Source organism: Tachysurus vachellii, chromosome 6 (genome assembly GCF_030014155.1).
Source record: "Tachysurus vachellii isolate PV-2020 chromosome 6, HZAU_Pvac_v1, whole genome shotgun sequence".
Taxonomy (NCBI): domain Eukaryota; kingdom Metazoa; phylum Chordata; class Actinopteri; order Siluriformes; family Bagridae; genus Tachysurus; species Tachysurus vachellii.
In genome coordinates this window covers 11684226-11712127 of record NC_083465.1, presented here as the reverse complement: position 1 = coordinate 11712127, position 27902 = coordinate 11684226, and the positions used below count along the sequence as shown (strand labels likewise).

The 27902-nt window shown below is 37.7% G+C and overlaps 1 protein-coding gene across 2 annotated transcripts; it reads right to left on the bottom strand.

Moving 5' to 3' along the window:
• Positions 1-1306: 1306 nt before the first annotated feature.
• On the bottom strand, positions 1307-24151 carry letm1 (leucine zipper-EF-hand containing transmembrane protein 1). Of its 2 annotated transcripts, XM_060872233.1 has the most exons (15): positions 23999-24151; positions 21359-21416; positions 20608-21067; positions 13858-14001; positions 13506-13643; positions 12216-12419; positions 12005-12124; positions 11779-11910; positions 11490-11651; positions 10072-10191; positions 8800-8934; positions 8073-8266; positions 6947-6979; positions 5983-6121; positions 1307-5509 (listed from the first exon to the last, which is right to left on the bottom strand). In XM_060872233.1, exons 1-15 carry the CDS (start codon positions 24075-24077, stop codon positions 5354-5356), a joined length of 2274 nt encoding a protein of 757 aa, XP_060728216.1. In that variant the 5' UTR covers positions 24078-24151; the 3' UTR covers positions 1307-5353. The 2 variants fall into 2 exon arrangements, with proteins under 2 accessions (XP_060728216.1, XP_060728218.1); XM_060872235.1 differs by lacking the exon at positions 6947-6979.
• Between the last annotated feature and the right edge of the window lie 3751 nt (positions 24152-27902).

Below are 27902 nucleotides of genomic sequence, written 5' to 3'. Positions count from 1 at the left end.
TTAACCAGCAAATTAAGCATCCATAACTATCCCTTTCTCTGAAAAGCATTATCATCAGTAAGTATAATCATCTTCTGTTTTGGTCTCTGGGTTAATTAAAAGAAAGCAAATCAAGCCCTCATTACAACCCATATGCTGATACAACCAACACCCTGATATAGCACTGATACAAGAACCAATTTACCTCAATTTTACCTCAGTTTAAAGTTTGGTACATCATCACAGGATTTTCATAACATGCAGAATTCCAGCCTTCAGTGACTGAATTGTGGCTAGAGCTTTAAGATGAGCTTCTACAAGTTCCTTTACAGAGCTTTATGTCTATGGCAGCATGCAGGTGATTCTAATACAGAGGGTCTTCCAGGGATATACACTCGCTGATCACTTTATGAGGAACTAAAACCGGCTAGGGCCTCGGTTTGCTCTCAAAACAGCCTTAAATCTTCATGCCATTTATCCCACAGAATGTTAGAACTATTCGTTTGAGATTCTGGTCCATGTTGGCATGAATGCATCATGCAGTGCCAAGAAAACGTTCACCATTAAACCACCTCCACCAGCCTGGACTGTTGACACAAGGGCAGGTTGGGTCTATGGATTCATGCTGTTGGTGCTAAATTCTGACTACCATCTGTGTGACTGAGCAGAAATGTTGACTCATCAGACCTGGTTACATTATTTAAAGCCTTCAGCTGTTCAGTTTTGGTGAGCTGGTGCCGACTGCAGCCTCGGCTTTCTGTTCTTTGTTGTTCATTCTGAGATGCATTACTGCTCACTACAATTGTACAGAGTGATTATTTGAGTTTATTCTCTGTTGACTTCTCACAGCAACAAGGCATTTCTGTCTGCAGAACCGATGCTCACTGAAAGCTTTTCCTCTATTGCACCATTCTGAGTAAACTGACAGACTGTTGTACAAAACAACACAGGAGATTCAAGATAAGACTTAAACCAGCCTGTCTGACACCAAGTCAGTGAGATCAAGTATTTTTCCCCATTCTGTTGGTTGATGTGAACATTAGCTGAATCTGCAGCCACATGAGCAACTGATTAAATCATTTCATCAATAAGTAGCTGTACAGTAGCTGTCCTAATAAAGTGGCAAGCAAGTGTATAATATATAAGCAGGAATGGTAAGCAAGAACAGCCTTAAAAGGTAAGAAAATGAATGTAAGGGAAAGAAAAAGCAAAGATATGGGGGAATGTGTTAAAAAAAATTAATAATAATAATAATAATAATAATAATAATAATAATAATAATAATAATAATAATAATAATAATAATACAAAAGAAATGGTACAACACTTTCCAGGAATCATATTATTTCTTTTTATTTAAACTGGAAGGACCCGTTTCAGAATATGAATATTTATACATAAGCATCAGTCAAGGCAAAATGAAAAGCTAGATATTTCCATATATTTTATGACTTAAAAACTTTAAGACAACCAAACTCAGATTGTTAATGTTTTGATAAACAGTATCAGTAAATTCATCTTACCTTTGATGAAAAAGGTATTATTTTGTGCTTCTTTTAATAAATTTTATTTAAATAATAATAAAAAAAAAACTATCCATTATCAAGCTACATACCTTCTTTGATAAAATATTGGTAAACTCTGTAAAATGAAAATAAATTCATTGAATTTAACCACTAAACGCCAATCCACTGTATGCTTGTACAGTTGTAACACAGAGGCATATAAAAAAAACTACCTTGTATACATCTTTTTAACAACAGGTACTGTGACATTTATGACTATATTTGAACAAATACATTGATGATTTTTAATGTAATCTTGACTTGCTTTTTGTGTTTTCAATTGATTGCCAACTGTGATTATATAGATAATATTCTTACAGAGCCAATACAGAGATTTAAAAATAACTTGTTTTGGGGTCATGTGAACTTTGAAACTTTCAATAACAATAAATCTATTGATCTGGATTCTTCTTTTAAATAAACTCTGATTGGTTTTGAATTCATTGAACACTGAATGAAATATAAAGCAGTTAGTTTTTTCAGAATTTCACCCTTCCTTTTCAGTTAGTTGTCATTCTACTACTGTTGAATTCGCGCAGTTGGATGGTCAACAATTAGCAAGTGTATATTAAAGCAGTCGGTCAGTAGTGCACATTCAGGGTAGAGACATACCATAACAACTCTTTCCTGGAAATTAGGGTCATTCACTCAAAAATAGTCTCCAGCCACTTGACAAAAGTTGCCCAACCTCTCATTCAGTTAAATCCTCCACCTGCCTGCTTCTCTCCTAACCTGCAGTCTGTTACACAAATATTCCTGAGTCTGAATCACAACTGCAATACAATAATAATAAAAAAAAAAGCTTTAAATAATGATAGTGCAATTGTAAATCAGTACATCTTGCTCCCTTTAAACAATATATAATTAGATTTAATGTGCAATAAATTCATTGTGGTTTAAGGCCCAAATGCAGATACACAAGCTGCATAAATACAGGTGGTTACTGTGGTGAGGCTTGACATCTGACCCTTGGCTGCTGCCTGGTTGAAGCCAAAGATATGCCCCTTTTCCAAGAAAGGCAGTTTGAGTGCTGGTTCTGAGCCAGAGCCTAATTTAAAATGAGTTCTTTCTTTTTCGACACCCAAAGCACCGGCTCTGAACCAGGAAAAGTGGTTTTTAAACGTTGCTGGTCTACACTTAAGAACCATCAGGGGCTGGGCCTGGGGTAACACTGTTAGCGCCTGTGACTGGGGCTGGGGGAGGGGTTACTGTTCTCGCCTTTGATAATGTACCTTTAGTATACCAATGTTTGATCATGCTGCAGTAAAGTAAAAGTGTATTAATTATCAGCACACATGATAGTAGGTAGCTACACACTAACGCAAACTTTTTTTTCTGCGTTAATGATAAAATAATGTTATGTACTTTTGTACGTTTATACAAATTACATGGAGCTGCACGTACACGTTGGATTCGCTGCGATTGGATGCCAATGTAGGTTCGCAAAGCCATGAGCATTAACAGTAAAGCAACATCCGCCATTGTTGTTGTGTTTGCCGCTGCTGCGCTAACGTTGCTGAGAAAGACGAGACGTATACAGTGACGTAACACTCGGCTCTGTGATGGCTCTCTAGCCCATGGAAAGGCAAACCGGTTCTTAGAAGGTTCGCCAGTGGAACCAACTCTGAACCAGGACCCGGTTCTTTCTGGTGTAAAGGGGCAGTGAAAAAGGCACCAGGACTCCAAAACAGAGCTGTCTGTCTCTCTGATGCAACACAGACGCGGTGCTTTCAGGTCAGACACTCTGTTCTTTCTCTATGACATGTTTAGGAGTAGAAGTGATGTATTCACTGTCTGCTGTGCCCTGTGCAACTATGTTATGCTGACATAATACAATGTGTGTGTCTGTATCTGCTAGCTACCCTGTCCATCTATGGTGCGAGTGTTTACCCAGTCCTTGAAGCGACTGTACCCAGACTGGCCTCACCATAATGGGTCTGAGCAGAGACCTAGACACACCAACAATGTCTGCACTGCAAAGAGATTTCATCTTCACACACACACACACACACACACACACACACACACACACACACACACACACACACACACACACTCCATAGTGCTTCCATAGAAGTTCGGCCTATTGAATTATGAGTCTAAAGCTAGCATTTGTTCCAAGGTTAACTAGTCCACTAATGCACCTTTTCCACCAAGGCAATTTGAGTGCTGGTTAGGAAACAGAGCCTAATTTAAAATAATTTCTTTCTTTTTCGAAACCCAAAGCACCGACCGGCTCTGAACCAGGAAAAGCGGTTCTTAAGTAGCACCAAAACGTTGCTGGTCTAGACTTAAGAACCGCTTGCTTCAGGTTCTGTGGGCAGGGCTACTGTTAGTGCATTTGATAATGAACCTTAAGTATACTAATGTTTAATACACTTTTACTTTACCTCACCATACTGGGTCTGAGCCGAGACCTAGACACACCAATAATGTCTGCACTGCAAAGAGCCTTCTCCATCTTCTCTCTTTCTCTCACACACACTTATAATTCAAGTACCTAACAGTTCCATAAAGAAGTTCGGCCTATTGAATTATGAGTCGAAAGCTAGCATTTGTTCCAAGGTTAACTAGTCCACTAATGCACCTTTTCCACCAAGGCAGTTTTGCCCCTTTTCCACCAAGGCAGTTTTGCCCCTTTTCCACCAAGGCAGTTTTGCCCCTTTTCCACCAAGGCAGTTTTGCCCCTTTTCCTGAGTGCTGGTTCGGAGCCAGAGCCTAATTTAAAATTAGTTCTTTACAATAGTAAAAAAAAAGCTTTAAATAATGATAGTGCAATTGAAAATCAGTACATCTTGCTCCCTTTAAACAATATATAATTAGATTTAATGTGCAATAAATTCAGGCCCAAATGCAGATACACAAGCTGCATAAATACAGGTGGTTACTGTGGTCAGGCTTGACATCTAACCCTTGGCTGCTGCCTGTCTGAAGACAAAGATATAAACAAATGCCCCTTTTCCACCAAGGCAGTTTGAGTGCTAACGTTGCTGAGAAAGATGACACGTATACAGTGAAGTAACTCTTGGCTCCGTGATGGCTCTCTAGCCCATGGAAGGCAAACCAGTTCTTAGAAGGCTCACCACTGGAACCAACTTTGAACCAGCACCAGCACTATCTCTGAACCAGCACCCGGTTCTTTCTGGTGGAAAAGGTATTATACCCATCCACAAGACTCCATCAAGGGGTAAAAGGGACTTTCAGCTGACCAACTCTTAACCAATAAAGGTCATTTTTGTAAAACCAGGAAAGATGTGTGTTTGTTCACTCAAGGCCACAACAGAATAATTAGTAAATAAAGTCCAATACACATAACTGAGGCTCACTCAACGAGATGACTTGATGTTCAGTCTGTAGCATTTGCATATTAACCTTGAGTTCTGTAATAGCTTTGTTTAGGTTTACCTTTGGTTTCTAAACAATTACACTCACAAGCCAGCTCACAAGCCATCACATCACACTCACAAGACATTACACTACATTCAGTGGTGTCTGCTAATGAATTCAACTTAAAAGAACCTGGTTTAAATAAAATAACACAAAATAACTGAATCCGAATGCCAGCAGTGGCAGTGGAATGATGACGACGTGCAAAAGAAAAACCAGTGAGCCAAGTTCACATGACATATGACGTGACATCGCTGCCAGCTGATGGTTAGATGTTGAAACGAATGTTGGGATTTTTTTAGCAATTTTTTTAAATTAAAATAATTTAACTTCTCTTATTTTTTTCAAGTATGAAACCAGTGGCTACAGCACCAGTTGTTCCTCTGTGCGTTCCAGTTGATTGGCAGCTTGTGGTGATGAACTTAGTTTTGCTGCACTTTAGCTGCCTGCTCCTTTTCAGCCTTCTCCTTAGCTTTCTCCTTTTCCACCAGCTTCTCCTCTTTCTGAAGCATCAACATGATCTCCGCCATTTGCGAAGTGGCGATGTCTATGTCCTCCTTATCGATCAGCTCCATCACCTGAAACGTGCAAAATCATATGCTCACACACACATAAAGATCAGATAATGAGAAGCTTAATTAACAGTATATTATTTCAATACAAACAATACACTAGTCTGAGATATGTAATGGGGTTGGATGGCCTACTCCTTTTCCCCTGGCAATCACACTGACACTAGTAAACAGCAGAACATGGCAGATAACGCATCCAGTGTGTGTATTCCACTGCCCTGTGATGCAGCATCTGCAGCAATTTAAAAAGATATCACTGCCTTCACCCTCCCTTTTTGTCATCTGTCATTTTATAAAGAAGAATTTCTTGTTGGTTGGTAACTGGAATGTGACCAAATTGTGGAGAAGATCAGAGGAAAATATAATTTAAATGCTCATTATTTCTTTTTGAATGAATAAAAAAAAGTGTAATTATTATTGTTTATTATTTTCCCATAACAGCGCATATTACCCACCCGCATCCTGGAATAAACTGTTACCTTGATAACATCGTCAATGTCTATCTTGCCGTCCTTGTTTTCATCCAGCGCGTCAGCGATGCTGAGCAGCTTGTGCTCCGGAATGCTCTGGATCTGCCTCATGACAGCAATGAGCTCATTGATGCTAATCAGGTTCTCCCTAAAGGACAGGAACACGCAGCATACAGGAAACAGTTACACACTAACATAGTAGTGGAATTAAATGAGCAATAAACCTTCTAAATCTCATGCAATTACTGTATTAAAAATTCCCAAACCCCTTTGAACAACCTCTCTCATCTCTACATGTAATTAACCCTTAACATTTTACATTCAGTATGTTTTCCTTTTCTATACAAAACGATTCTGTATTAATTTTAGGTGTTGGTTATTATAAATAATAGGTTGTACTTGAGCGAATTATAACATTTCTAAACATAATGCTTTTGGAAATGTTATTTTTCACTTTAGCACAGGACAAGAAAGCAATTACACTTTGTGTGAAAAGTTATTGATTTGTTCTATTATCAGCAGCACTGAGAACAATAAAGTGGTGTAATAACAAGAGAGTCTTATCTATGATGACACTGCTTCTCAATAACACACCTGAACCGTGGTTTCATATTTATTTCACTGGTCAAATTCACAAGATAAAATGGAAATATTATTCGAGTGTAAACTGTCAAATCCAGACTGATGGCTTGAATACTTCAGTGGTTTCTAGCACAATAAAAAACTCACTACTTTCAGGCATTGAGAAACATCTGTATGAAATGAATCATACATAAGACTTTACATCCACGAAGCAAACTAAATTAATTCACCCATTAGCACCAAGTTAATCAATGACAAGCAAATTATATTAATATGTGTCTGAGCCTGATTGTTATAATAAACCCCCAGGATAGCCTGCGACCCAGGAAATATTTGTTAATGGCATTGAGATGCTAAAACACCCCACATCGCACCGAACGTCTTTCCTTACCTTTGTAAGTCATTACATTTCTCAAAGAAAAATCTATTAAAAAAAGGGAAAAAAAGAAATAAATACGACAAAAGCTGGTAAATGCAAACAAAAGCTGAAGTAGACGCAGAAACTCTTATGATTAGCTCCTACCACCGTTTTTCTGAGGATCACAAACACCACATCCCACAATGCATCACAGACTGCGCATACGAATACACTTTATGTTGTGTCTGAATTCATTCCCTGTTCATCAGATGACTGCACAACTTTATGTGCAGCCATTTTGAAGTTTTCTCCAAATTCATTAAAAAGTTATTCCCTCGATAGTTCATTACATTATTTCTCCTAAAGCACAACTGATGCTCGCTTTAACACCATGTAATGATTTTTTTTTTTTTTTTACCTCATTTACGAGAAAGGAAGGCTACAGAATCAGCCAATATAAATTAAATATTAAAGCCCTAAAGCCAACTGCTACTTCTAATGGTGTATTTAATAAAGAACATTGCTTTTATTACTTCTGTGTTTTTGCACTTTCAGTTTATTGGGTGATTTATAATATTTGGGTTGTTGATATAAGGGTGGGCTACAATAATCATTTCCAGAGTATCTCTCACTAACACCACGGTGATTTATATAGTAAATAGGGTGAGAAAGGGAGTGATTTCAGACACAATGTTAGACTACATGCACTCAGGCTGGCAAGGCTTCAGTTGCATTTTTAAAAAAAAAAATATTCCAATACATTATTATTATTACTGTTGACCAATAATTTTGTATTGTTAAAGAATTTCATCGATGGCCAAAAACTCCAGCATAGTCTAATTTTTTTTTTTTTTACACCACAAAGACCTGCCATTTTATCAGAGATGTGGACTCTTTATATATCCACTGTATTTGGAGACCTATAGTCCAGTAAAAAAATAGTTTGTACTGAAATCCCTTTCACGTGACAACTGGCATTTGTTATTCTTTAGGAAAAATAACTCTATTCCATATATTTTTCTGTAGAAAAATATATATAGTATTCAAATAGTAAAGTGCATTTTGACAGCCCACAGCTTATAGGCACACATGCACACACAGCTAAATATTCTGACACATACAAGAAAAAAGAAATCAAACAAAATTCACACTCTCTTACCCAACTGGTGGTGTGGTTGCACTGTCCATCTGTCCATCCAGCACCAGCTTGTCTTTCTCTAACTCATTTATGATCTTATCCATGCGACTGATCATGCGGTTCACCCGCTTTGACAGATGTTTACTGGCTGTAGACTCTTCCACCTCTTTCTCCTGCCCAGTTTTAGAAAGCTCTTTCTTTATCTCCTCTAGATCCTGGCATATAAAAAAAACAGGTGATTAGTGCTAAGAACATTCCTTCCTTTTATATAAAAAGAAAAAAAAACTTGTATTCTTTTTAAGTCAGTTACCCGTCTTTGTCCTGGTTTTATCGATCAAGAAGAACAAATTCTAAACACGTGCTTCCTCGAGGATATGTGAAGTTAATTGTTGTAGCTCCCCCCCCCCCCCCCATGGAAAAACATATAGAATTGCCTCAGCATGTTTAATTGACAGTTTACTTCAATTACTCCACAGTTGCCTGAAAGTATAGACTGAACAACAGTACAAAAGTGAGACACTGACCCCTACTGTGCAACCTTCAGTAGGAATTATATGTGTGTCTGGTTGTAGTTCCTGAGGCTGATGAAAGTGAGAATGCATGGATGTAACTCACTATCCTGAGTAGTATATAGTACTCATTGCTAATACAATAGCCAGATATACCCCTGAGTTTATAAAACATACAGTCATTCCCAGGGGGGTCTATCTCCCCATAGAACTTGCTGACAAATTGCTGGTCTTTTTACCTCAGTGTATTCCTGCACGTCGTCTTTCAAATCCTCCAGCTCCTCCTTCTCTTTGGTCAGGAGTTTTTTCTGCTCCTTCAGTTTGGTGCAGGCATCACTCAACATGTCGATCTCCTCCTTAGTGATCTCCTCTCCCTGATGAGTGAACATATATACAGGACTTAGTCTATATCTTCATGTGCTTGCCGCTCACTGACACGGACAGTCCCTGAGTAACTACAGTAACCGTACAAGAAGGAAGTCATGCACACACACACAAAAAAAATAAAAATATCTGCATAACAGCAATAGGCACGGAGGCTTCAATGCTTCACGGAGGTGCTGGGTTCAATCCTGAGTTCAGTTTAGTTTGATTTTGACTGTGTGTATTCCCATCATATGGCTAGAGTTCCCAGCATAATGGCATGAAGATGAATGAATCAATAACAGCAATACATATTTAACATGAGGACTGGGGGGCTGTTAACAGGCAACTGAAAGAGATTTACAGCAGGTAGAGACAGACACAGTGGAAAGAGAAGCATGCTACAGACCAATAGCTACACCGGCTATTTCTGCTCCTTCTCAACTGTTTAGTAGAGTAGAAATCATAATTGAATTCTTTTTCCAAGTTTTAAAGTATTAATAAAAATAAATAGATAAATAAAAGTTAGTTCTGAGCAGCAAAAGAGCCAGCGTGCTCTTGTCTGGATGGAATACACAGAAGTACAGAACCTTGATGCGCAGATACTTCTGCCACAGCTCAAACTGACAGCAGCATAAAAAGAAAATAAGCCAACACACAAGATCACAGTTACAGTCAGGTCACATTCTGAAAATGGCTGAAAATTGCTGAAAGCTAGATGTTCTGTAAACAAAAATCTGTTTAAACATGTAAAAGTAATTATAAATAAAGAAACAACATATTTTAGCCATGTTAAAGTATGTGTGAGTGTGTGTGCACGTGTGTATGTGTGTGAGCATGAGTGAGTGTGTGTGTGGGACTGTGTTTGTGAGTGTGTGTGTGGAACTGTGTGTGCGCATGTGTGAGTGCGTCAGTGTGTGTGAGTGCGCATGAGAGTGCGTTTGTGTGTGTGTGAGAGACAATATATACAGTATATAAAACATACATACACAGAAGTGCTACTTGTTTATTATGTTAGTGTACATTTGAGGCACACAGACTATTTACGATTAATGTCAACAAAATAAATAAATAAAGTGTCACAGTGACTGAGTATTAAATGCTTGAGTGCTGCAGTATGTGAATCTGTCTGTCTGTGTTAATCATACCTTTATACCCTCCAGCACTGGTGCTGTGTCTCGTAAAGATTCCGAGTGTATAGCCGCATCTACGCTGACAAGATCGGCAAGATCAGTGTCGACTCGCGTGTCAGCCTCCACATCCTCCTTCTGCAAACACATGCAAAACGTTCCATTAGTGTTCCAAATCAAGTCTGGGTGTATTTACCATTTGTTAATACAAAATAATTTTTGGAGTCTAAATTGCAGAATAATTGCATTATAGATCAGATAATCACATTTAAAATCACATGTTAATGGAATAAAAGAAAAGAAAGGCGAGGCACAGTGCACTCGCTGTCTGGTTCCAGTTGAAGGCTCATCCATTATGAGAAAATTAAGAAACATGAAAAAGCAGAAGTGCAAAATTTTGCTCTTGCCCTGACTACATCAGCTTTTTTCACACGCCCTCAGAGGACCATACACTGCCAGGGTAACTAATTTATTGTTTTAGTACAGCTATTAGTTACATAGCATGTCTCCCAGAATTACTGCCACCCTTCATACACATCTGCCAAAATCGTTTATATAGTTAAGGCAGACTTTGTCGTATATCGAAATAGAAAAACCCAAAAAACTTTCAACACAAAAGAGACAGATACTTGTTCAAGCACAAACCGTGTCATAACAAAAGCTTTCATGTATATGAAAGATTCGGATTCGTGATTCTTGTGGTTTCAGTATCAACTTCTAATAGTGCGTTGTGGTTAGCAGAGAACAAATTCAAACGTAATGAGTGACAATAAGGGAAATGTAACTCCAAGGAAAAGGTAGCAGCTGTAAAGGTGGATTATTGATGCCTTGTGGCTGGTTTGTGGCTGATTCCATTATGAATTCTGCCAAGTATGAAGATCCTATACCAAAAACCTGGTTGCCTCTGCCAAGAGGTTCATATTTGTCTATAAACAAATTTTTGAATATTTTTTTTTTCCCATTTTCATGAAGGATAATAATTCCAGGTGACACCAAAATATATTTAATTAATCCAAATAGATTATTTTTAAGGGGAAATGCTATCAATTGGACATGAGTTATCATGAGTTATTTTATCCTTCATGAGTGCTCTGGATTCTTTACAAATAAAGTGCACTGGCTCAACGTTTCTAAGAGCTTGCACTTCTGCTCTCTGAACATCTCGATACTAGCTTTGGTTTCCACTGACTTTTTTTTTTTAAGATATTTATAAACTGGCAACTTTAGGGGAATAATGATGACAGCTAGATAATGTTCTGCCCATAGACATATACAACTGATTCACTATGGGATTTGTAGATTTCACTTAAAGTAAAGTTCACACTGGCCACAATGAAGCGGAAGTTTATCTTTGTCGTTTGGGCCATAATTGTGTGAGAAATGAAACGTTGTAATAATGCTACGTGTTAGCTGAAGTGGTTGGCAGGTGCTCCAACCTGTTCTTTGGCTTTCTCTGCAGTTTCGGCTAGCCTCTCTAGCTCCCTCTCTCTGTTCTCCTGGCGAATAGCTGCTTCTTCCTGCAGCATGGTCTCCAGTTTAGTCTTGTTATCCACCTTGGAGAAGTCAAGCTCTGCCACTTTCACCTGGGCCTCTTTAGCCTGGAAAAGCACAATAATATCAGACACAAAACAAATACTACAGGAACAGGTGTAGCTATTGTGTTGATAGACTGAAAATGTCACACACACTCTGTGAGGTGGGTATACGTATGTGTGATGTACGCACCACTATCTCAGGCAACGTCTGCAGTGTGGTTTTAAGCTGGTCTGCATGTGACAGAGTGTCCGGAAGGAACATAGCCCTTGAAAGCAGTAGCAGAGAAGTGGGGATGTGCTGGTTCAAATGTAGCTCCAGCCACTGCAACACACACACACACAATCTCAATTAAATGCCTGCTTTTAACTTCAAATCTGACAAACCGGAACAGACGGAAGTGGGTTTGAGTGTGAACCTGTTTGAGTTGGTCTCTAAGCCTGTCCTCTGTCACTCCCAGAGCTCTCATGCCTCGAACCCTGCATGCAGCTTGCAGCTCATTCACATTCAGGCTCTCCACTCCTTCCTCTGCTATCAGCTGTCAACACAAGATCACACACAGAGCTGATGTGTAATTCAGACTGTGAATAAATGGGAGTAAAGAGAAAGAGTAGTGCTGGACCAGATACCTTGTCATCAGCACGGATGGAGCGAAGCTTCATGATCAGCTGGAAGCGGAGGAAGTTGTTGGTGCCGATGGGCTGCAGCTCCAGTAGCTTGCATAGAGCTACCAGTTGCGGCCGTGTCAGGTTGTCTAGGGTCAGTTCATCCTCAAACAGTTTGGAGAATCGGATGATCTGCTCATTGCTGGGCCTCTCACCCGAGTCCCGGATCTGAAGTGAGGGAAGAAAATAAGAATTTAAGAAAAAGTAACAATGGTGATATTTTTTAAATGCAAAGTGTTGAAGTATGTATATGAACGCAGAATGACCACACGGGGGCAATATAGACCTGTTTTGAGATTAAAGCTGGCTGAGAAACCTGGACCAGACTAATAGAGTCATGGCACAAACATGTTGGTTTAACTAGAGTAATGTATCCTGGGACAACCAGAGAGGCGTCTGTCAATACATAGGTGTCAAATGTATTAATAGTATTCAGTATTGATCAGCATAAATCAGAATGATCAGTGTAGTAGTGTTTAATTCATCTAATTATAGATTAATGGATAGATAAAGTGATAAGCATCAGTGTTTAATCAACGTTAAACAGAATTACGTATTAATGTATAGTGTCAACGTGAGTTTACAATTAATCACAGTGATGAATTCTGACCAGTATTAATTATAATAAAGAATTATAACCATTGGTAAGCGTTCTTCCTGTCAGCAGCAGCAGCACATGCTTGACAGATGTATACATATAATAATGTAATGAACAGCAAACGCTTTAATGAACGCCTGCTTAATATTTCACTTTGATAGGTGTAGGGAGGATGTTTGTGGGAAGTGGCTGGTGTGGCTGTGTCATGCTGTGAAGACTTTAGCTGCGTACCTGATTTATGTTTTTGGCATGAATTAATTTTAAGGGAGTTATACTGGACACTAAAGAACATGTATTTTCTCTCTTTTCTCCCACTTCTGTCACTATGTTTTTATTTCCAATGCACAACACAAGAGAATCAAAATACTGCCAGACAAAATATATTTTTCCTGTATTATATTAAACTCATGTATAGTAATATGAATCTCAGTCATATAAGCTCATTGGTGTGATTAGTGTCGGGGTTGTGATCAGTTTTAAAGTGATCAATGTTAGTTAAAGATGAGGAGCAGAAAGTGTAAATATTTGAAGTTTGAGTTATTGGTGTTGGTTTGTTATTAAACAACATTGCACAGCAAGTGTGCAGTTATACTGAATACCGACAGAGCCGTGACGATCGCTTTGTGATCGGAGAGAGATTGGCATAGTGGTGTTACCTTCTGGAAGAAAGTAGAAAACTCCTCAGTCACGTTGCCTTGGTCTGCTTTGTTTCTGAGTGCAATTTCCTCCACTGTGTCCTGTAAGAACTTCGCCATCTCCAGCTTCACTCTCAGCTCCTTCTTCAGTCTCTCTTCCTGTAGCGTATTAAATAGTGTTCAAAAGTTTTTTGGCCTGAAATAATCCACATAGCCTACTCAAATTCTATGGTGACTAGTCAATCTTAAGGTCTGCTTAACAAAAACATACAACATACACAAAGTGGTGATTATAGATATGTTAACCCTAGAGTGTACAATCCAACAAGTATTCGCTGCACATGAAGAACAGAAAGTAAAAAAATCACTGCACCTTCTTAGACTTTGTCTCAAAGGTGGATGGCAGCATGTTGGGGAAAAGCTTCAGAGCAACAGGAAGCAGGAACTCCATAAACGGAACGATGATAAATACCAGAAAAGGCAGAAGTCGGAATAAGTCTGCACACGTCCTTAAGAACTGAAAAAAAAGTATATATAGATAGCATTTCAGCATAGCAGATCTAAGTTTGTTCAACCATGAACCATTGCTGTGAACATATACAAGTATTAAGAGTCATACGTATCAGCTGATGTGTAAATGGGACTTCTGTTAGAGATCGGATTGAGCATTGGTTTCTGTTTACTTGGTTATTTTTGCTTAATCTCTTCAGTGTTGTCTAATATGGAATTATACGTAACTATACGATGGTATTGTAAAGGGTCAGATTATATTAACCTGCTTAATTATGGGCCATGTTACGCAAGAGCCAATTACATATAGAACCCCAAAGTCTAATTAGGACCCTATCTTATTCCTGACCTTCTACCATTTCTTTCCACATGTCCCATCCCCCATTCTCACTCCATCTTTCTTTGTCATTCTTGACGAGGTCTTCCTCGAATCGCAAGATCGCGTTGAACATCTGATTAAAAAAATGGTAAATTAGCACAGGACAGTTAGATCAATAACGAAACCTAAAAATCACAGTCAAGAAAAATGACCGAAACACAGACGGGTGCTACAAACAAGTAGATAAATTTTAGTTTCCTCTCCCCTTCTCTCCCACCTGCATGTCTGTGGTCCTATAGGAACAAAGACAAAGAGTGTGAAAAGAAGCTTTGTGCTTTCCCCTATTGACATGTATATCACCTCTGTCAGAGAGGGGTAAAGGGGTAAAAAGGAATGAGGGAAAAAAAAGAAGCATGGGTTCTGGTGGCTTTAGAAGAAAGGGAGAAAAAGAGGATAAGACATGACATCAAAAGCCTCTGGGCTGAATGCGAATAAGAATTAAAGAGACACTAAGGAGGAATAGCAGTAGTAAGCATGAGGAGATGCTAACTCTAGCTAAGGAAATGTGTTTTTTTTTTATATACACAGGAGGCCCATATGTATTGTATGAGGACTAATTGTAGGTTCTAAGACTGTTATAACAGTCATTCAATCACTACACTCTGCTCATTTAAATTCCTTTGAATTCACAACAGTTTTGGTGGAAATAGACAACAAATGGAAAACTTTTCATACAGCCAATCGTAAGACCAGAGTTTTCTACTCCTGCTATAAAATAACCAGTTTTATCCAATATGCACAAATGGTTTATTTCTCAGCCAGGAAACACACTATTGGTGTTTTAAAATCCAGATTTATTATTGAACTAAACCAATAGTTTTTGAGTCATTTATCACTGAAATGTACATTTTACAATTGGTAGTTATTGTAATAGCTATTAATTATTGAAGATTTGTGCATTAATGTGCTGACTCCAAATGGGACGTCGTATTTGTTTTTGTGGGTTGTTTTTTTTTCTATTATTTTCTCTAAGCTCTGGGAGACAGCTCCAGACTCATTTGGACTCTTGGTAGCTTCTTTGACTAACATCATCTTTACTGGCTCAGTGAGTTTGTTAGATCCATGGTTGTACAATATTATTTCAGGTGTTAATTTAAAGATGAATGGTGCTCTCAAGAGTTCTTTTATAACCAAATGATGCTTGAAACTTTTCCAAAGCATGCTCTCAGACTAATTTTGAAGCTACAAGGCATATTGATTCCATCGATTCCAATATTGTAGGATATTTTGGGTAGATTCACACTACTACATACAACTAATAATCCAAAATGAGTCATTACAATATGTGAATTAAAGGAGCAAATATGCACCACACAGCATGTGTAGTACTCTGAGATGATATTTTATTTATTCATTTTTTTTTAATCAAAAAGCAAATCCCATCTTAAACCAATATATCACCTGATATGCAAGCCTTGGATGTTCTATTGTTATACACTAAACACACTGAACTATATTCTCACTGACCACTTCATCAGGAACGTATGTACATCTGCTCATTTGTTCGCTTATCTAATCAGATAATTAATAATTAGAAGCAGCAGAAACAGGTCAAGAGATTCACATAATGTTCACATCAAACATCAGTGTGATGTTAGATACCCTGGTATGGATGTTGGTGCCAGGTAAGATGGTTTGAATTATTTCAAAAGTAAGCTGGATTGCAAAAAAACAAAAACAGCCAGTAAGCAGAAGTTCTCTAGGTGTAAACACCTTGGTGCAAGAGATCAAACAAGAATGGCCTGACTGGCAGTAACTCCATTAATCTCTCTTTACAACCACAGTGACCCGAAAAGCACCTCAGAAAATATATATCATATCAAACCTTGAGTCAAATGAGCTACAACACCAGAGAACCACATCTATGTGTCTATTTCAGTCTGAACTGAGATCAGACAGGAATGTGGCCATACAGGCAGCAACTGAATCATGTGTCTGTCTGAGAGGCTGAGGTAGTCAGACATTAGCACTATGCTAGTAGGATCAGATCTCAATGGGGATACAAAGAAAAGAAAATTCACCTCACTGAAGTCCAATGCAGGAAACGACAAAGATGCGGATAAATCTTGTTAGTGTTATTTGCCACATGCTATTATCAAAAACAGCCAGGAAAAACCTGAGGGATGGCTTCTGTTACAGCATTGCCTCAGCTGACCCCTATTTTACCTTTGTCTGAAGGGCAGCAGCTTCACGAAGGATATCAAATTACAGCATGAGAAACAGAGAGACTGGGCATCTGGCCATCAGGGGGGACACACAATTCAGACTCACCAGAGCTTTTCTGATCAAGCAACGTTTATCCAGGATGAGAAATAAGTAGGTCAGAAAAAGGAAACAAACTGCAGGAGAAACAAAATCTAATGCAGGATTCATTCTAATCCATTCATTTCATTAAATGTCAAAGTGCATTACTCTCAGGACTGTGTTTAGCTTTCCAGTCTCTCTATATTTTAGATTGTGTAGCTCAGGTCACATTTGGCTGATAGCTTGCCAACAGTTTTTCTTATATAACAGTCCTTCTCTCATCTGTGTAATGAAAAGTGGCTTCATCATTAATCTTAATCTTATCTTATGGCCTGTTAACTATAAAACCAATTGTACCAATTAGAAGTATGCCCTAACCCTAATTTTATTTTCCAGTGTATAGAGTTAATAAATGGGAATTGGGTGAGCTGCTGGGTGAGAGGGAAAAGATTATTTAATATGTAGCAATCAAGTATAATTAACTGCAATAAATTGTTTCCCTGTCAGCAACAGCACAGTTGTAATACAGAAAAATAATGACTACAATGAAAATTTTCTTTTTGCTATAACTGATGCACAGTTTAAATGGTTACTTGGAAATGGAACTTACACCATAAAACTGACCATCACACCCATATGTGTTTTTTCCCGCAAAATGTTGGAAGCCCACAATTGTCTAGGGTGTCTAATCTGTAGCATTACAGTTTCCCTTCACTGGAACTAAGAGGCCAAAACCTGTTCCAGCATGACAATGCACAAAGCTGTGCACAAAGCGAGCTCCATGAAGAAAATGAGTCCTGCACAGAGATCTGACCTCAACCCCAATGAACAGCATTGTGATGAATTTTATTACTGAAATGCCACAGGCCTTCTCTCCTAACATCAGCGCCTGACCTCACTATTACTCTGGTGACTGAAAGGGCACAAATGCCCACAGTCCATTTCGGCAAGACCCTGCAGCGGATAGTGAGGACAGCTGAGAAGATCATTGGAGTCTTTCTTCCCTCTATCATGGACACTTACACCATACGCTGCAACCACAAAGTCAACAGCATTGTGGATGACCCCACACACCCCTCACACACACTCTTCACCCTCCTGCCATCTGGAAAAAGATACCGAAGCATTCGGACCCTCATGACCAGACTGTGTAACAGTTTCTTCCCACAAGCTATCAGACTTCTCAATAACTGAACTGAACTGAGCACAACATACACACGCACATCATCTGTATGGACTGCACAGAACTACACCAAATACACACACTTCCAATATAAATCCATCAACCTGTTTAAATGCTGCTTACATTCATCAAACTGTTTACATGCTGTTTTGCACACACTGTCAACATTTCAGTCGTTTTGCACATACTGTACAATATTTCAGTTGTTTGCTGTTTTTGACAATCCTATACATTATCTCAGGGACCCTGCTGCTAGGAAACTGTGTTCATTCCAGTATTACTGCATGCAATATTGTCTGAACATACAGTATTTACACTGGTCAGTGCTGTGCTGTTTCTGTTTACTGTCTATTTGTATTGTCTTGTAACTTTTTGTCTGCACTGTCTTTTGTTCTGCACTGTCTTGTTTGTCTTGTCCTGCACTGTTTGCACCAGGTTGCACAGTTGCACTTTATGTGGCTAGGATTAACTTACTAAGTCCTTAGCCCTGTCTTTGTTTTATGTAGCACCACAATCCTAGAGAAACATTGTCTCATTTCACAATGTACTGCAACAGCTATATACGGTTGAAATGACAATAAAAGCTTCTTGACTTGACATGCTCCAAATTACTAGAAGCGTGGGTTTTTATTAGAACACTTATTCAGCACGCAGGTTTGATTCGTCAGGTGTTATATCCTTTTAGTGTATACACCATTTAGTGTGTTTGCAGGTAAGAAGGATGTGTGAAAATATTTCTGAATTAACAAACTTTATACCATCATAGTGGCAATGAATGTTTGTAATAATTTTAAAGTCTCTGCAGAATTTTACTGTTATATTAATTAATCCAGTGAGTAAACGCTCTATGTGAGAGCAGAGACCAGTGTAAAATGAACAGAGTTGTGCAGCAATTGCGCCATGCTTTGTGGGCATGTCTACAGAAACTGACCTGAGCCCCACGGTTTCATGCTGCTAAAACATCCAGTATAACACCAGTCCTGATTCTTATTGATCTCTCAGCAACCAAAGTCAATTATAAGACTCACACAACCATCACACAACTTTCAAATTAATAGCACTGCATGGAGGTTATTTGCTTCCTATCTAAAGGGATGTTCGTATCAGGGGAGCTGCTTTTGCTTCCCGCAAATTCCCACAAGGCTCCAGTCATGTTACTGCACAAATCTCAGTATTTCTGATGAAGCCATGAAAGGAAGCTCATCAGTCATAAACCTGAAACCCAGCAAAAATGACCTGAAACATATGATTTTGGACTTCCACTGAGATGAGGCCGACTCTGTGAGGATCCTGAGGCATCTAGAGATTTACCAGCTCCAGTTGGACTCTGCTATACTAAAGAGGAGATGCCAAGTACATGTGGTCTTGAGGACAACAACCTCCTCATCAATAAACAAGTTTTAGACTGTATGTTTATCATCACACCCTGCAGTGTCACCCATATGACGATGGGTTCCCCTTTAATTCTGGTTCCTCTAAAGGTTTCTTCCTTTACCATTCAAGGGAGTTTAAAGGTGCCACTGCTGCCTGAGCCACCTCAGACTTGATCATTGGGAATAAATACAAAAACACAAATAAATATCTAATATGAGTCTTGAATTTTGTATTATATTAATCTTTATTATTCTTTATAATAACCTTTTGTTCTATGTTTATGTTCTGTAAAGCTGCTTTAAGACGATGTCAATTGTAAAAAGTGCTATACAAATAAATTTGAAAACTTCCTTAAATTCCTAAACATGCATCCTAACATGAGCTTGCCATCTCCCTGGAGAAATAATGACATTTATTTCTCGGTTATAACATCAGGAAGATCTTGCCTCTGTACCAAGGCCACTCCCTTGTCATCTCATTATCAGGCTGCTACAACATGCTTGTTCCTGTTCTTCATCGTGATCCAGAACGTAGCTGCGTGGCTTGCATTCAACCTCACTACGTTCACCCAAATCACCCCACTGCTGACTTGTATCTGCACTGTATCAGGTTTAAAACACTTGCCCTACCTTACTACAGTTACTTAGCAAACCTTGATTGGTATCATATTCCCTTATAGTCACAAGCATGGGTTTAAAAGACCTGCCATTTCTCAAGACTCAGGTACGGAATTTACCAAGATTGTTCTCGATACTAGAACCATAGGTGTTAGAATGAACTTTCTCTGGCTGTATGAACAACTGATTCATTGTTATCATGCTGCAGCAAATTCCTCTACACTAAAACCTCTTCACTAAACACTTAAACAAGCACTATATCTATACGACTAATTTAAACTCATTGTTACTTAAAATTGCACTACATCCTACATTACAGGGTTTTCCTATTATGGTATTCTTAGACCATGGCATATTTGTTCTAGCATGAGGCAAAATAATGCATCTGTTATATGCTGTAAATATATTTGAATACTGGAACATCAACCCATTAACTGGAGGCTGTAATGAATAAAACACTTTACTATTACCAATAAAATAAATAACTAAGATGAATGACTATCACTAGGTTTATTAATAAAGCGTTTTTCAGATTATAAAACGTATCCCATAAATAGCAGTATGAACTGTGTTTTCCGACTCTAAACAGAAAATATTTAGGTATTAGGTAACGGCCACAAATTACAGAAAGCTACAAAATATTGGGCACACTTAATGCAAAATAAATAATTTGTAACAGGAATGCTATTTATTAAGCCTGAAAGTCACTTAAAAATAGGCAGAAAGCCCAATAATGCCAGTAAGCAGAATCAAAGCACTCATTATCACTGCCATATAGTCATGTTTGGTTAACTGTGAGTGTGTAAGTGTGTGTACCTGTCTCCTCTCTCTTCGCGACAGAGCGTGTCCATTCAGCACTCTCCAAAGCATACGTCCGGTGATGGCTGTATCAATCCACAGAAGTCGGAATCCGTGGTAATAGTGCTTCACCTCGTCAATCACGCGTTGCCCTAGCGTTCGCCGCACTTTCTCCGTGTCCACAGTAGGGCTGTAGATGGGTCCTCCCTCCTCTAGCTTTTTATTTCTATCTTTTAGTGAACGCAGTGAACGCTCCACTTTGGAGTCGTCACAAAGAGAGCTTGAGGTGTGAATCCACCGTGCAACTGTCCAATGAGAGACAGCATGGGTGTGGCCTAGTGCAATACAGTTGGGTATCAGGACGGCACAGTAAGGACGAGATGGACTGTTCAGTGAGCAGTGACGTGCATATGAATGGTCAGGATGGAGCCTGAGAGAGACCGTCTGAGCTCCCAAACTGCCTCTGAGAATCTCAGGACTGTTAGAGAGAGACACCAAAATCAGGCTCACATTTCACCAAATCTTTCTGACTGATTCAGAGAGAATTACGATCAAGAAATTTTCTACCAGTACTGAACACAAACAAGACACAATAATGCCCATTTACTTTATTTTCGTGCTATATTTACTGCATGCTTCAGAAATTATGCGTCATCATACCGAGATAAACATTTGCATAAATCTAGTAAACAAAATGAGCAATAAAAAAGGCGAATCAGTAATAAAATGCAAAATATATATTCCTCACTGCCCCTTGAGCTCTGTGTACCTGTTTGTAGCCAGGCGTTGTGCAGTACAACTAAAGCAGGTGACTTCTTTCAGCTTTCCTGAAAGAAAAAAAACACAGTTCATTCATAAACATGAACTCAAATAGACCTCAGTTTTCACAGTGAAGACAGTGTACCAAAATAATCTCCATAATGATATGCAATTAACAGCTGCTAACCTACTTTAATCAAGCAGCATACACTAAATCATCCTGTGTTTTAAACTATGAATGATGATATGTACACTTATGTGATTTTAGAAGGGAATCAGCTAGTAGGCTGTTCTGTAGACTTATAGACCTATTCTGCCCTATTCAAATTGGATTAGTTTATCAAGTGGACATCTGTAATATTTTTTGTTCCATGTTTGCTCAGTGATAAAACTCTCCCATCCAGATCAATAACATTAGGAGCAGGAGCAGCCTAAAAATCAGGATGTCTCTGTCAATTGATCAGTTCCTTAATTGTTAATGTAATAATACTGATAAATTAATAACGGTAAGCGATTAGCAGTTTGAATATAAATAATAAATAATTTAATTTTGACTCATTTTTTAATTTAAATAATCCAACTTTGTGAGGAAGGACCACATACGGGTGGTGATGATCAGGTTTCTACAAACCTTTAGACATTTACTGTATGTCCTGAATAATGATCTATATTTGGGGTGAGTAGTAAATTGTATACAATTTATTTACATGTTTTCTTTAACGAGGCAGTGTTCCCTCCTTTTGCTCTATGTATGTACTTATTACACCTAACAAAATAACAAAAACAATTCTACAGTTGTCCATATTTTAAAGTGAACATTTTTGTTAATTCTGAAAACAGACTTGAGAACAGTGTTTCAAGTTAGCGTTCAACAATAGCCTGTATTGTTACATGTTCCACATAGGGTGTTCACGTGATTGCTTTACTATTTCACCATCCTATGTTTAAGATGTACAGCACAAAAGTATATCTTTAAGCTGTCATCGCTCTGTCCTTTGTGCTCCCTCAACGGTAAGAAATGTATATAAAGGCAGTCTAATCCTGTAATTACATGAAAACTCATCCAGACAGACAAGGCAGTTTTTTCCCCTTTAAAGAACTGCACAGTATTGTTTGTGTGACTCTTAGCCTAATAGTGCAGTCACTACATATTGGTAAAACTGAGAAAAACGATTAACATCAACCTCAAAGTTAAACAGTTTGTAACGGTCCTGACTTCTCTGACCAAAACCAGATGTATGGTAATTGATTACATATGCCCTGTGATCAAGGAAACAAAGTCTTAAAATGGCATGTTATGTTTATATTTTCAGTTTATAATGAATTCTAATGACATGAGCTAATGTTTAACAGGGACACAGTTATAAATGTATAATCTATGCTAAAGAAGTCAGATTAACGGGAAGGTGTCCTACATGACAGAAATGCAGCAAATGACACCTCACCAAATTTCTTAGCAGTTCCATAAGTGCCTGCACATTTAAATACCAGAATCAGAATCAGAATCTGGTTTATTGACAAAGTGTGTTGACACACACATGTAAATGTAAAATACAAGTGATATAAATCAGTGAATTTAGTTACTTTGTTAAACTGGTCAAATGAAAGACACACAAAAAGCTGGATACAGGATACAGGTCAAATGACACCAGTGCAAAGAAAGTTATTTGATTAAGTACAACACATAGTTGCACCACACATTATCTTGGGAATATGACAAGTGTAATAAAACTGGTGACTTGTTGGCAGTTAGAATAAGAGGTGTGTGATAGAGGTTATTATTGTGTCAGGGCTGCAGAGACTTTGTCCTCGAATAACCTGGAAGCAGCAGCTCAAGCATGGCGGCTTAGATAGAGCACTGATCTCACTTCATGGTGATTAGCATGACTGACAAAAAGGTTTCATTCCTTTCATTTCCTAACCTACACTGAAAACAACAGTTTAAAACCGCTGCCATTACACTGCACACCAAACAGTCGTTTCTGTGTGACAAAAAAAGATTATAGAGAGCTCCAGAGAGCCATAGACACCACAATGTAGCTACAAAAAGGAAAGTTCATTACCAGTGTGTTACAGCAACACTTTCTGGAAATGACCTACTGAGCTATACAGCCAAAAGAGCTCAACACACTCGGCTGTACTGTTACTGTCCAAATAAGCTTTTAATAATCAGCTCCTAAAGTTAGTGTACACATTAAACACAGCTACTGCTTCATATTTGAATTAAAAAGGATATAGGTTAATGTTATGCAACTACCCTTTAGCTATGTGAATATAGCTTGTGTCGCTAAACGTTAGCTACTTGTGTAACAAACAAATAATACAACGACTTCATTTATGAAGAACTGACAGCCTTAAGAAAACATATAGCGTCATGGCTATTAGCACCATGCTATGTTTTAGCATCTTTCTTTTCAGTTTGGTGTATAGCAACATGCTAGTGAGGAGCTAATAGCTAATGAGGAGCTAATTGTAAACCTACTTATTCGTGCCGTGTTTTCTTTCTATCTGACAAAAAATAAACAGCCGAGACGTCTCTTTACTGTACCAGCTTTTAACAACGACAGTTAAGACGATAGAGACAGTTTTACTTCATCCATGTTTAAAGCGTCACAGAAACGTACACAGTCACGCAAAGTGCCACCGTTACCTTTTCTGAGGTCGTTCTTTATCGACCTGGATGATTTCATAAACGGAATCCGAGACCTCGAGAACAAAATTAACGCCATTCTAAATCCCAAGCGAAGAAAAAGCTGTCTGGCGTTAAATCAACGGTTACAAGACTAAGAATTTGGTTGCTCCGTTTCCCTTTTACTGCGCATGCGTGAAACCATGACGTTTTTCGCAATGTTCTGCATTGACCCGCTGGTGCGTTCGTTATCATCGTGTAATTTTCATTAAAAAATTAGCTATATTTCGCTTGCTTTGTTTGATAGATTGCGTTTAAAATCTCTATAGAGTTATATCGCTTAATCGTCAGTCATATATGCTTGATAATGATTCGCTTTGTTTTTATTGAGTCTGTGTAAGGACTAGAATTAACGTGTCAAATATTAATAACTCAGATATTCTTCAGAAACATTCTCTTGTTCAGACAAGCTTTTTATTTGTAAATAATTTATTATATCACAGAGGGAGCAGAATTTCCTGGAATTCAGATTTATGGTGTTGTAGTCATTATTATGGTTCTCATTATTATTATGGTTCTCATTATGGTTCTCATTATGGTTCTCATTATTATTAAACAATAGTGGTCCAAAAAATTAATTGCTTGACTTATTTGTATAGGTGAATGAACCATGGGAGCCATAGGTAGGCATGGACTTGATTGGCAAGTTGTCAATGACCTCGACTGGGAATCAATACATTTGTGTGCCCATAGACTATTTTAAAACAGCTGAGGAAGTTACAACCTGCATTGTGAAAATGTTTTTTCGTTTTGGTGCACCAAAAAAATTATTGATGTTTTTGTTGTTAACATTTTATTTATTTTTTAATAGATTTTCTCTAGCTCAACAAAGATGTGAACTGTTCGGGATAAAGCGCAGTCTCTGTTCACCCTACCAACCACAAACCAATGGGTAAGTGGAACAGATAGATGTCCCAATAGAGGTAAGACGAATAATTATATACATGAAAAATAGCGAGGTTATCCGTATTGGTTCATTTTCCATATATTCGATGACTGAATGTAGTCACCCTTTCATGTAAGGTGAGGATGACATGTATCATTGAACATTATTTTGGTGGTTGAACAAATAATTGTATTAATGTAACATAAGTAAAGGTTAGAGTCAGAGCCTTCAGAAGAATTGAGGTATATTCTTATATAGGGCGTCTGCCAAATGCTGTAAATGTAAATGTAAATGAAAAAGCACAGATTTAACACATCAAATATTAAAAACACTTCTTCATTAAAATAGAAATAAAAGGATATTAACTGTTTTGAAAGTTAATTAAATATACAAACACTAATACACAGGTTGTGAATTATTAAATCTGTAGGTCATTTATCCATCCCAAAATGATTTTTGGATCCCATGGGAGAATCAAAAACAAAGGTGAACAAGTGCCTGGAAAGCACAAGGTAACAAATGTTAAGGGTATTTATACGTATAATGTGACATGAACTTTACTCCATTTACTCCTCATAAAGTACAAAAAACAAATTAAAGTTCATGTCACATTATACGTATACGTGATACGTTGCAACGTGATGGCACATTATGTGGTATATGTGTAATATATGTGTTAAGTTTGCTTAAAATACCTGTTTTCAATTTGGAGAAAGAATCCTAGGAGACCAGCCTCTCACCTTCTCAAATACAGAGAAAACAATAAATCATATGAGAAAAGAAATGGCAGTGACCCTTGTTCAGGAAACAGGTAAGAGCTAGGGTTAGGATTATGGTGAGGAATTTGTTCAATTACACACTGCAAAAGGTTCATTTTCTAATTAGTAATTAAGCCTGTGTGACTTAATTAAAGAGAGCAGAACCAACTAAAGCAGAAATCAAGGTAATTTATATTCATTATTTCAAACCTCCTTGTGACTCTTCTATAAAATTGATAGTTAGTTGGTGTAAGTTTGCAAACACTTGAAAAAACAAAAATGTTACTATTATAAATGCTGCTGATTATTAGATGTAAAAAGGTGTTAGATACAGATACACCCATCAGCCATAATATTAGAACCAATGACCGAGATCTTGTCAATGTCACTCATATTCTTATGCTTGGCTGTATTCCTACATTTTGAGATCTGACTGCTTGCTTGCTGTCTAATATATCCCACCTCTTTACAGGTCCCACTGTAATGACATAATCAATGTTATTCTGACACCAGTCAGTGGCTTTAATGTTAAAGCTGATTAATGTATAATTAATTCAGTCTCGAAATCTGATTTGATTTGAAATCTGATTTATCCCTATACACTTTCTTAGAGGATTTGAGTGTTTTGTGTCAGTTCTGTGGGGAAGAAATCAACACAAATGATACAGAATTGACACCTGTGTTGGTAATGGGACTTTTTTATTGAAAAACTTTTCTTTTTAAATAAAACATAGTAATGATTGATTCATTTTATGATCGTTCAGATTGCCTGTGATGGATGTGACAGGTGGTACCACCAGTCACGTGTTGGCAACCCATCAGCAGAGGAACATTTTTATTGCTCAGTATGTACTGAAAACTAGAATGATACACTTGTACTGTATATGCTCATTTGAACAAGAAGTCACTTTTATTATGATTCTATTTAGTTTTTCTATAATGTTATTGCTATTTATGTTTGAATAAGGTTTTGCATTTTGTCGGATTTATTTATGTTTGATTAGTTGTTGTATAAATAGAATTTAATTACATTTATCAATTAAACATACTGTTTGTCTGTGTGGCGGTGGAGTTATGGTTAAGCATCAGCTTGTGCATTATTGATCCCCAGACTGTAATTTAAATAAATACACTTTATTTAAAGTTATTATAAAGTTTTTAAGCAATATAACTTCTTATAATAAGACATTAAAGCCTATAGAGACTAAATGCAAACTATCAAGAAAAGCACGCGAAATATGCCTTATTTTGATGAAAATTACTCGATGAGAACGAACGCACGCGCGGTTCAATGCAGAAAGTTGCGAAAAACGATTTTCACGCATGCGCAGTAAAGGGGAAACAGAGGAACTGATTGGCTTTTCAACCTTTAAAAAATGTCTAAATCCGGTAAAGTCCCGAATTCTTGTCCCATGCCCTTGGGCTATAGAACCTTATTACTTGTGATAACCTTGTGCACTGTGTGATCAGGTTCACGCCATTGACCTTAGACCAAATAAGTGTTTATTATTATTATTATTATTATTATTATTATTATTATTATTATTATTATTATTATTGTTGTTGTTGTTGTTGTTGTTGTTGTTATTTTCCGACACACACCAGAGTGATCAAAACAAATAATTGTGGATGATGCTAATCTGCTAACACTGCTGAACCCATGAATAACATATTATAGCCTTAACATGTACAAGATGGATGCTTTTATATATATATATAAACTTTAATATTCTTCCTGGTGTGTTACCTTGTATATCACACACAAAGTTGTAATACTTGTGTACAGAAAAGTAGCTCACTATTTGCAAAATGTAAGGTGTAAATTATCCCACAATTATTATTTGACTCTTTCACTGGGAACTATTATAAACTCTTATAAACGTTTTATGATAACGTTATTAATAACACAAGTGACTTGACTGATATGAAACCCAGCACACAGGTAGTTTTAGTTCTGTGGGCTACAGAGCAGTGATGATTCTCACTAGTGGCCCTGTTGAAAACTCGTGCAGTTGGCGCATGCGTAGTAACTTCACATGGCGTCCCCATGGCTGCAGCTCACTATTACCGCATCTGTAATAGCACAGTGATAGTGAGCAGTGGGGTGATTTAGAGGGAACTACACACCAGATGAAAACATCGTGTGATGGTGGTCCTTCCACCACACAATATATAATTATAATTATAATCCACTGCATAATCCACTACATATACATAGATT

Excerpts from the sequence above, each read along its gene's own strand:
- letm1 (XM_060872233.1), bottom strand. The coding sequence starts at position 24,077 with ATGGCGTTAATTTTGTTCTCGAGGTCTCGGATTCCGTTTATGAAATCA. Across the intron at positions 12,420-13,505 it reads TTTCTACTTTCTTCCAGAAG|ATCCGGGACTCGGGTGAGAG; the intron begins GTAACACCACTA and ends CCCTCACTTCAG. Across the intron at positions 12,125-12,215 it reads CCATCCGTGCTGATGACAAG|CTGATAGCAGAGGAAGGAGT; the intron begins GTATCTGGTCCA and ends TTGTGTTGACAG.